Here is a 10,869-nt window from a genome sequence, read left to right as displayed (position 1 = left end):
TCTGGAGAACCAAAAGTTCCCTACAGGTGTAGTCTGTGGAGCCATTTATGACATCTGTTTCCTTTGTTATGTTTGCCATTAAGGCAATTAGCTTAATTTGGGCAAGATACTGATATTTAAAGAAAGCCACAGTAGCATTTTGTCACGCCCTTCCAACAAACTAGTGTCATTGGATGCCTGCTCCTTGGTGCCCAGATCACTCAAGGTGGGGAGGGGAATGGCTAGCCATGCCTTGGATTAAATGACAAAGGACAATTATCTCTCTCTGCTCCCTCAATGCATCATTCTGAGGGTTCTCCGGACAGACACACACACCAATTAGCAGGGGTGAGGGGATGAAGCCCGGAAGCCTGTTACACTAGCAGAGGTCCTTGCGTGAGCTTCTGCTAGCTAGTGGGACCACTTAGCTGAATCCAGCTCACAAGGCCTGCATAACTTGTGACCCACAAGGTACTTGGCAGCAGCCAGCAAAATGTAAGAAGATCTGTTCTTTGTCTAGTCCTGCTTGCTTCTAATGACAGAAGTCAACCAAGGTCTTCAGGAAGCCCACAAGCAGGGCATAAGCACAATAGTCTACCTCTGCTGTTGTTCCCAGGCATATTGTATTCAGTGGCATATTGTGTCTGAAGCTGGAGGTCCCATATAGCCATCACGATACTGTATTTTATATACAGTATTTGTATAATGTTGCTGTACACCACCTTGGTATGTTTTATTGTGGGTGACTGATGCATATGTTTATATATACGTAACAGCACTAGGTGATCCAGCTGGAATTGGAAGGTGGCCCAGCAATAGATCAGAATCCACCTGCAACCCCTAATACAGTGGTACCTTGGGTTAAGTACTTAATTCGTTCCGGAGGTCCGTTCTTAACCTGAAACTGTTCTTAACCTGAAGCACCACTTTAGCTAATGGGGCCTCCTGCTGCGCCGCCGGAGCACAATTTCTGTTCTCATCCTGAAGCAAAGTTCTTAACCTGAGGTACTATTTCTGGGTTAGTGGAGTCTGTAACCTGAAGCGTATGTAACCTGAAGCGTATGTAACCTGAGGTACCACTGTATACGGGGCAGGGAATGGAGATGCCTGGGGCAGATGACTGCATTTGTATTAGGAGCATTATCATGGCCATCACCTGGCATCTGAAGCTGGCTGCTAGCCAGGCAGAGCAATATCTGAGAGACAAGTTGACTTCTATGCTATCCATTGCAGGGAGGCAAACTGGCAAGCGGAGAATGAGGTCCAGGGGCAACAGATTTCACAGTAGACTCAATCTCTGAGCAGGCAAAGGAGCAGTTCCTTTTCAAAGGCAAGGCCCTCTGCACATGTTCAACTCCTTACCCATCCTTAAAAATAAATAAAAATGATTAATTCTGCTTTGTGGAAAGGAACTCTGCACGTACTCAAGAGATACCCAAACTCAAGTGAATTTCTACATATCGGGAAGGAAATCTGCACGTCCTACAGATATGCAGGCTTGGGTGAATTTCTACATGGCTGGCAGGGAACTCTTCACATGCTCAAAGATGCTCTGACCCAAGTGAATCTGTACTTGGTGGAAGTGAACTGTGCACATGCTCAGGCATATGCAGCCCTGTACGAGGCAGTTTTATTTAAATACAGCATGTTTATTTCCCCTCCCTTCTGTCGAGTCGATTTAAAGACGCCACGCCTCCCAGGATTATTGCTTCTGAACTGTTTCCGTGGCAACACCGGTGGTGAATGAGGGAGAGGCAGCTGAAGCGTCACAGCCTGGAAAAAGAAGACGCATGCGCAAGTGAACTGGCACGAGGGAAGGAAGACTCGCGGAGTTAGACCGTTCCCAAAGGGGTCATAGATTTAATGCCACTGGAACAACACTTCCGGTTTCCCAATGCAAATTAATACTGTAGAGGAGATAAATACTGTAGTGGAGAGTTTCTTAAGATTTGGACCTGGGTTCATATTATCCCTCACTAGGCGACCACTTTCTCATGCAAAACGCAGGAGGGGAAAGTTTCCACCTGGAAACTGGAATGAGAATGTCCAAGATGAAATAAGACTTATTTCATATTATTATTAAATAATAATGTTATTAGATTATTATTTTAATATTATTTTTTAAAGCGCTCGAATGAGTACCGGAAATGAGGAGCGTGCACAGAGAGCTCTTTTCTTTCTACCTCTAAGAGGCTAGTTGCGTCACGCTTTCTCCTCCCAAGCCCTCCCTCCAGAAACGAGTCCGCGTGGGGGGCGTGGCCAAGGCGGAGCTGCGGGTTCCACCATAGAGAGGAAGCGGAAGCGGATCCGGTTTTTCTTCCTAGAGCGGGAGGGGGGAAAGTGGAGGTCGGTGGTGGCTTCTCTTGGCCCAGCTCCTGCTATTGCCAACCTACCTAGGTGAGTCTTATGAGGTCAGGAGGGGGGGCCTTCCCCTTCCCCTTCCCTGATGCAGGGACACTTTTAAGCATTTGTTAATTATCATGGCATTCGCATCCATCCTTCTTCCTCCCTCCCTCCTCTGTTTTATCTCCACAACAGCCCTGCGAGGTGGGCTAGGTTAGGTTAGGTTGAGGGATATGGTTGGCAGGCCTAGTAGACCTCGTGGCTGAATGGGTAGATCTTCATATTCTTTCTGTCCCTGTTTTCCTGCAAGGAGCTTGGGGTAATATAGCCGTTTCTTTCCACTCCCCCCCCCAAACCTCCATTTTATGTTCACAACCACCCTTTAGGTTTAGGTTTAGGCTGAGAGAGACCATGGGTTTCATGGCTGAGTGGGAGATGGCTGGGTTTTTTTTAATTTTAAAAAAACCAAAACCCTAAACTGTTCTTCATCCTGACAAATTGCAGAGGGCTGTATACAATAATTGGCAGGCTGGAGAATAGTAATAATACAGTAATAAGAATGCAATGTCACATCCCCCCTGTAGAAAAAAACGAGAGGCTACAATTTATTATAGCACTGCAAAGCAGGCAACAGTCAGTTTGAAATGCCTAAGCAAACAATAATCATGTGAGCAGGTGGCAAAAAGATTGTGGTGATTATTCAAGTTGAACTTCCTTATAAAGGCAGGGCACCACCACAAAAAAAGTCTAAAACACAAGTATTCTGCCTCTCTCCCCCCACCCCGGCCACCACCACCATTCCTCGTTTTGATGCTCTGTCTGCTGTACCACATTGTCTTTTTCTCACCCCCAACCCTTATTTCAGTGGCCTCCTTGAAAGCTTTGTGCATTTGTGCATCCGTTTAATGAGCTGAACAAAGGAAACTGTCTTATACAAAGTCGCACCGCTGGTCCATCTAGGCAAATATTCTCTACACTGGCAGGCAGCGGCTGTCCAGAGTTCAAGACAAGAAGTCTCCCAGCCCTACCTAGAGATGGTATTGGGGATTGAACCTGGGACCTTATGCATGCAAAGCAGATGCTCTCCCACTGAGTCACAGCCTTTCTAGGACTATACCATACACATTCAGACTTATTATTGAGGCACAGATGCTGCACTAAGACCAGATCCCAGCACAGGGCTGGATGATGCAAACTGCCTAAGTAGGAGAGAGGGAGCAGGGAAGGGGGCGGATCGTCTCTATCTTTGTGGCCTTGATTTTACCCCCAAAAAAGGAGTATATTCACACACATCTGCTTTTGAAACTTTCAAGGCTGCCTTAGGACACTGACAACAAGGGAGTGGCCTGTGAAATGAATGCCAAAATCAGCCTCTAAAGCAGCCTTCCCCCAAACTGATGCAGTCCAGATATTGCTGGACTCCAGGTCCCATCAGTCCCAGGCACCATGGACTATGGTCAGGGATAAATGAAGTTGTAGTTCAAATCATCTGGATGGCACCAGGCTGAGGAAGGCTGTTCTAAGGCATCAAACCTATTTGTCTTGCTGCTGCATACCATGTGTCATGTTTTCCAAGGCCTTCAGTCATCCTTACAACAACTGGGCAAGAGAGGTTAGTATAGGTATCCCCATATTACAGGGTGGCAATGAGGGGAGCCAAGAGAATAGTTGCTTGCCTAAGATCACCTTGTGAATCCTTAGCTGTTCAACCAACCAGGATCTGAACCAGCTAGGGCCTTCCTACTCACACTCTCACCCACTAGACTACAGTAGCTTTCTAATGCAGTGATAGGCACTGTGGACCTTTAGGTCTTGTTGAACTCCAATTGCCATCAGCTTCAGCTAGCATGGCCAGTGATCAAGGATGATGGGAGTTGTAGTTCAACAACATCTAGAAGACCACAGGTTCTATCCTCCTAACTGCAGTGTATTTACCTTTACCTTTACCTTTAACTAAATATAGAGAAGGGAAAAGGTAGTTTCTCTTTTCCCACTCCACCAGTTCGAGACCCAACAGTGTTGTGCTGATTTCAGCTGAAGACTGAATAATCTGTATAATCCTTCCTTAGGTCCTTTCCTGCCATATGCACAATATCTAATTTATCTTCAGTCTAGAGGAATAGTCATCCCCTAGTGCAAATTTCTATCTCACTGTGTCCAGAAATAAAGAACATTATTGTACAGTGGCGTTTTGCTGCTACAACAGCATAGTTAAAGGATAACTAGGTGATATTCAAACAAAAAGTGTGGGCATCTGCTATTGGTATGTTAACTTCACAGCAGCTATGCTCTGCATTTTTTTGTCCCTCAGAATGTACAATGCTAAGGTGAAAATTATTTAAAAGACTTTCATAACCAGATAAACCTAGAAATTAAGTTGATTTATTTGGAGCTGGAGTATCTTTTCTCATAGATCATAGAATTGTAGATCTGGACGCAAGAATGCCTTTGTCTTGCAAGGTAGTAATGCTGTTCAGAACATTATATAGTTCTGCCCATATATGCTGGCCAAAGAAAAGAATGTTGACCTCTGTTCCATGTTCAACTGTTTCTAGATTAGGCATGTTGGAACTACACCTTTGTTCCTGCTTTGCTTTTCTCCACTCTGCTAGCTGCTGGTGGAATTTTCTGCTGGTGTGTCAATTAAGTTATATCAGTGAATATGTCATACCAGCACTGTTGCTCCAGATCTGCCAAATTCTGCCACTTCCTAAAGCCCCTCAGGCAGGGTAACTGCAGTATAGGGTTGTGTCCTTCGTTTGCTAACAGTTTTCTGTCACTATATTTCTCTCCTGTAAACTCCTAAACAGTAGGTGAGAGATATGTATGCCAGAGAATGATCATTGTCTTAAAACATTGACGTATAAATCCCAAATGAAAACAGAATATATATTTTGGCCTGCCTGGCTGTTTTGTGGTGGGAGCTTTCAGATTTTATACAGCGCATAAAATTAACATGCCACACTTCTTTTCTTCTTTTTTTAGTGCTATTGATTTTTTTTCCTTTTGGAAAACCCACCTGCTGACCAGAGCACTGTGTGACATCAGAACAAATATCCTTCAGGTTTGTGGAAATAGGTTTACTGAGTGATATTCAGCTACTTCATAATCAAGGTGGACCTACTGAAACAATGGTTTTGAGTTCAGTTAACGCCACTGATTTCAGTGGGTGTGGTCTGAGTATGATTGACATTGAATAACACCCCATACTTGCAGGGGCATACCTAGGGGTTGGCCAGGTTGGGCTCTGCCAAGGGGGAGCCAAAATCATGCCTTTCAGCTCTGGTTCTGAGTGGCTAGGAGGCTGCCCACCCATCTGTGCACTCCTCCACTGCTCTGGATAGCCAGGCAAGGCATGCAGGCTGCTCTGGGCACCTCCATGGAGGAATTTGGTTGCTGGTGTGGGCCAGCAGAGCTGGGGAGGGGGAAGAAAGACAGGAAGAGCAGGCAAGAGTTGTAGGAGGAAGAAAAAGGAAGGAAGGAGACAGAAGGGAAAGCTGCGTACGGAGAGAAGCAGGCAGGCAGATGGACAGATGGAGGAGACACAGGAGGGGGAGCAGAGCAGATCCAACCCTGATGGCCACAGAGGAAGTCACTGGCAGAGAGTGGAAGATGACGAAAAGCAAACTTTTTGAGTTTCTGATCCATGGTGTCGCCTGGCTCAAAGGCACTGATACACCTCCTTCTCTGGTGTCGGGTGGTCGGCGATACAGCTGCTTGCCAAGTGCACAAGTGAGCTCTGCCCACTTGATACAAGTCCTCTTTCCCCACCACCACCAGCATTGGTAGAGTTTGTGGAATTTGTTAGAGTGGTGGCTGCTTAGAAGCTTATCAGGGTTGCTCTCTGAGAAGACTAGTAATGGAAAGCAGGCATTCCCTGAATGACACATTGCCTACCATAATCAGTATTTCCCCTGCTGCATAGCTGCAGGAGAGTGTTTGGTATGTTCAGTTCCATGTTTGCAGGTGACGGGTCTGCAGGATCTACCTTGCATTTTACTAGAACTTTGGAGACCACTAACCAGAACCGTACCCCACCCCCGGAGGCATGTGGAGCCAGATCCAACATGGTGGCTCAGGAGGCAAGGCCAGTTATCTGCTGCACCCTATGTGCAGCACATATATATGGTGACCTAATCTCCCTAAGGTGAAGAAGGGTATTTAAATATAATTAAAGAACAGTTCAAGGATATGAGAGAAAAGCTACTATAGCTGCAATAGTGCAGCTGGTTCCTATAGTAAGCCCCACTGAACTGTTTGAAACTTAATTCCAATTAAACATAGGATTGCACTGCAAGTAGCTGTTAGACTATTGCTGGTATAATGACCACTTTTTCCAATTAAGAGGTTGTTATCTTTTATCACAGTTTAGCCAGTCCCAGAATGTCTTTGTCAACAAGCCAGCATGAAAGGCTCTCTCTTTCCTCATCCTCCCTTTCACAGAGATATTAGGATTTTATGTAGCTATGTCATTCTCAGAGTATGCCAATTGAAATAAATCAACTTGACTTATTTTAGTCCATTGATTTGTGTGGCTCTACCCTGAGTATGACTTCAGTTGCATATAACCACTAGACTCCTGCACAGGAAATACCATCCTACTTTATGCTATGTTATGAGTGTTTGTTCCTTATCACCAGTGGGGAAAAATATGCTAAACCTCCTCTTCATTTAAGCACTTGAAAGCAACAGTTGCCTTTCTAAGATAATGACACTGAAGCTAGAACATTTACAAGATTCTATTAGATTCCCTCAAGTCTTTTTCTGGTAGACCAGGGGTAGTCAACGTTTTTTATACCTACTGCCCACTAATGCATCTTTCTTCGTGGTAATATTTCCTTACCGCCCACCAGTGCTCGATGGAAGGAGGATTCAGCTTGTGCCGTAGAATCCCCACTGCCCACCTAGAATCCTGAAACACCCACTAGTGGGTGGTAGGGACCAGGTTGACAACCCCTGAGGTAGACAGTTTGTCTATTGAGCCTAGTGTTGTCTCCTCTGACTGGCAACAGCTCTTCATCATCTCAGGAGGCCACTGTCCCACCACCTGCTACCTAACTGGAGATGCTGGCTAGTATTCAGTTTAACACTAAGTAACCATCCCATCATTTACACTTGCACAATGATACTTCAACGCACACCAATCCCCACCATGCTCTGGGTGGGTTCTCCTAACACTCCAGAATAGATTTGGGGAGGATGCAGGGGAGAAAGAGGGGGCGGAGTCCTGTTGCAAGTGTTAAATCCTTGCACTGATGGGGATGGTTACTTAATGCTGCATTGGATACAAGCCACTGGAACTTGAACTCAAGCCATTGTGCACACATGGAAAGCATGTGCTGCGCTCATTGAGCTATGGTTCCTTGGGAGAAAGTCCTGCCATACTCAATGCAAATTACTCCTTAGTGTGTTGAGGATTGCAGCCGTAGTTGGTTACAAATTCAGATAATAATAATAATAATAATAATTTATTATTTGTACCCCGCCCATCTGGCTGGGTTTCCCCAGCCACTCTGGGCGGCTTCCATAGAAAACCAAAAATACACTAAATGCGGTATTTGTTTGTATATATGTTTGGCAAAAAGCATGTGTTTCTTCCCCACCTGCCCACCCACCCAGATCTCTCTTAGGAAACATGATTTCCGAAAGCGGCTCATTTGTGAAGGGCATGATGCTTGGAGGGATTTTCTGCGTCTTGGTCACTCTTCTAGGACACATTAAGATGGGCCACAGCACTACGTCTCACGAGCACCGCCATCTCCAGGCTCCCAAAAAGGAGGACGTTTTAAACCTCTCGGAGGACGAGCGCCTGGAATTGAGCCAGAGCATCCGTGTGTATTGCATCATCCTTGTCAAACCAAAGGATCTTGGGCACTGGGCAGCTGTTAAAGATACATGGAGCAAACACTGTGACAAGGCAGAATTCTACAGTTCCGAGAAGGTCAAAGTCTTTGACTCCATCGTGCTAAACACAGATGACATGTGGTCAATGATGAGAAAAGCATACAAATTTGCCTATGAAAACTACAAAGATGACTTCAACTGGTTCTTCCTGGCCCACCCTACCACATTCGCCGTTATTGAAAACCTAAAATATTTCTTGCTGAAACAAGACTCGTCCCAGCCATTCTACACGGGCAGAACGGAGACATCTGGAGACTTGCAGTATGTGAACGGTGATGGAGGAATCGTCTTAAGCATAGAGTCACTAAGGCGCCTTTACAAAGTTTTTGAGGATCCAGACAAGTGTCCTGAACAAGGGGGCATGATTTGGAAGCTCTCTGAGGATAAGCAGCTAGCTGTCTGCTTGAAATACACTGGGGTACACGCTGAGAATGCAGAAGACTCTGAAAAGAAGGACATCTTCAACACCAAGTCAGTTGGTTCTCTCATTAAAGAGGCCATGTCAATTCACCCAGATGAGGTGGTGGAAGGCTGTTGTTCAGATATGGCTATCACCTTCAGCGGATTAGCTCCTAATCACATGCACGTTATGATGTATGGAGTTTACAGACTCAGAGCATATGGGCATAACTTTAACGATGCCTTGGTTTTCTTGCCTCCCCCAGGCTCTGATAACGATTAAGACTTGTTCCTCAGGAGATTGTATGTGAAGGGTGTAAAATGTGTAGTCTTAATGTATAGTATCCTTCAGCAAACAGCATGTACATAAGCTGATCCAAATTTTGTATTTGAAGGTAATGATGTAACTACATGTTTTGCACAAACTGGTTTTATAATCTTTACAAGTGGGGAAAAGGGGTAGGGGCTTAAAAACAACAACCCTCTCTTCTAGAATTTGAGTTGTTGCCTTCTGAAAAATTGTTCAAGGTTTCCTTGTCAACAAAAATCTCTAGTGGGTATATGAATATTTAAAATGAAAAATCATCCTCAGTCTACTGTAAATTAAATCTATTTTTTGCAGTTTTGGGGTTTGTGTGTCTTCCATCCTTTCATAGTGGCAGCTTTTCATGCTCGAAGGGGATGGAAAAATACAAATAATGCCTTTAAAACAGCCTTCAGTTATTTCCTTTTGACTTGGTGGGATGGGAGATGCACTCAACCTTATTGTTTGTTTTTAAATAAAACATTTCTGTTCTTATCATTCATGTAAAAATGTGGTTAAGTACGTACTCCATTAGGCACCCCGAGGCTACTACTCCCCATCCATACACCAGTTCTTACTGCTAGACCCCATTCAGAGTATATGCAGCAATGCAGATAGATGCACTGAGGGGGCAGTGGGTAATGAAAACCTAACCTAGGGGAAACCTCAAGTGTAGGAGTCAAATTTGGTCCTCTAGCCTAAGGACTCTTCACAGGCCACAACTCACTTGATCCATCATTTGAGTATTCTTGCGTGAGTGGGAAGCATCCCTGGAACTGTAACAACTTACTTGCCTGGATGGAGGTGGGAGGGTCAACATCTCTGCCTTGTAACCTAGTGAATAGCAGCCATCTATTGCTCTGCCCACTTTTACTTCTGGCCTCACAGGTTGCTGATAAAAGGAATGAAGTTCATGGGCTTTAAAAGTTTATCCACTGCAGTTTCATGTTTCCAAGGACTGCTGCATGCCTAGTAGACTGTTCTTTTTCCTTTTAAGCAACAGGCTTAGGGTATCCAGAGCTCCAGTTCCACTAGTGCAAGAGACTTCTGCTTGTGGATCAGAATTTCCCCCTCCTTTCCTCCCCCCCTGCAGGGCTGGGGACCCTCTGGAGCAGATTTTTGGGGCACATAGGGAAAGGAGAGACAGAAGGCCCATTGCATGCACAGAGTTCTGATCATGGAGCACTGGATGCAACTTGCAGTTACTATCATTGTTTCTGAAGCTTTTCAGTTTCCAAATAAATTAGGCCTCTGGAGTAACTGCTGCCTCATAAAAGTCACTCTGAAGTTGTGGGTGTATGTTTTGTTGTGGTTCGCAGCTTTTTTAAATTTTTATTTTCATTGTTTATAAACTGCTTTCACCTTAAATGGTTGCAATAATAAATAAAAATACTGATTTGTGTTTTTAAAAGAATACGGCAAGTTCAAGTTCAATAAGCAGGTGTAGTACAAATTACTTAAAATGCCTGCTGAAACAGAAAGGATTCTGGCAAGCAGCTGAAATTCAACAGGGAGGGAACCTGTCTAATCTCAGGCAGGAGGGAGTTGGGCAAAATCAGAATCACACCGCTGAATGTATGGATCCTGGTGGCTAAGCTACTAACAGAGGCCCCCTCAAGTATCTGAATGACAGGGCAGGGATATAAGGAATCAGCCAGTTCTTCAGGTAACCAGGCTTTGCAAATTAATAGAAGAACCTTGAACTTGCCTCAACAAAATAAGGGCAAGCTTTTAAGCATCAGGGTTATATTCAGATATTGTGGGCTGCACATTACCAACTCATTTTGTACATGCTCTGGTTATTTGCAGTAGTCATTTATTACACTAGCTGTTACTGAAGCACATAAAAACTTGGTTTGACAATTTCATGGATGTAGGCACCACAGTTCATGAGAATTAAAACGCCAAAGGCCAGGTGTAAAGAAAACCATCTCAGCTGA

General features: G+C 44.7%; 1 protein-coding gene across 2 annotated transcripts; it reads left to right on the top strand.

Annotated features, from left to right (window-relative positions):
• Nucleotides 1-2,242: 2,242 nt before the first annotated feature.
• On the top strand, nt 2,243-9,427 carry C1GALT1C1 (C1GALT1 specific chaperone 1). 2 transcript variants are annotated; one of them, XM_083595754.1, is made up of 3 exons: nt 2,243-2,376; nt 5,308-5,386; nt 7,942-9,427. In XM_083595754.1, exon 3 carries the CDS (start codon nt 7,958-7,960, stop codon nt 8,906-8,908), a length of 951 nt encoding a protein of 316 aa, XP_083451880.1. In that variant the 5' UTR covers nt 2,243-2,376; nt 5,308-5,386; nt 7,942-7,957; the 3' UTR covers nt 8,909-9,427. The 2 variants fall into 2 exon arrangements, with proteins under 2 accessions (XP_083451880.1, XP_083451881.1); XM_083595755.1 differs by lacking the exon at nt 5,308-5,386 and having other exon boundaries at nt 2,259-2,376.
• The last annotated feature ends 1,442 nt before the right edge of the window (nt 9,428-10,869 follow it).

Source organism: Podarcis filfolensis (genome assembly GCF_964270895.1).
Source record: "Podarcis filfolensis genome assembly, chromosome: Z".
Classification (NCBI taxonomy): domain Eukaryota; kingdom Metazoa; phylum Chordata; class Lepidosauria; order Squamata; family Lacertidae; genus Podarcis; species Podarcis filfolensis.
Note: the sequence above shows the minus strand (reverse complement) of the source record. Positions and strands in the feature narration are given on the sequence as shown.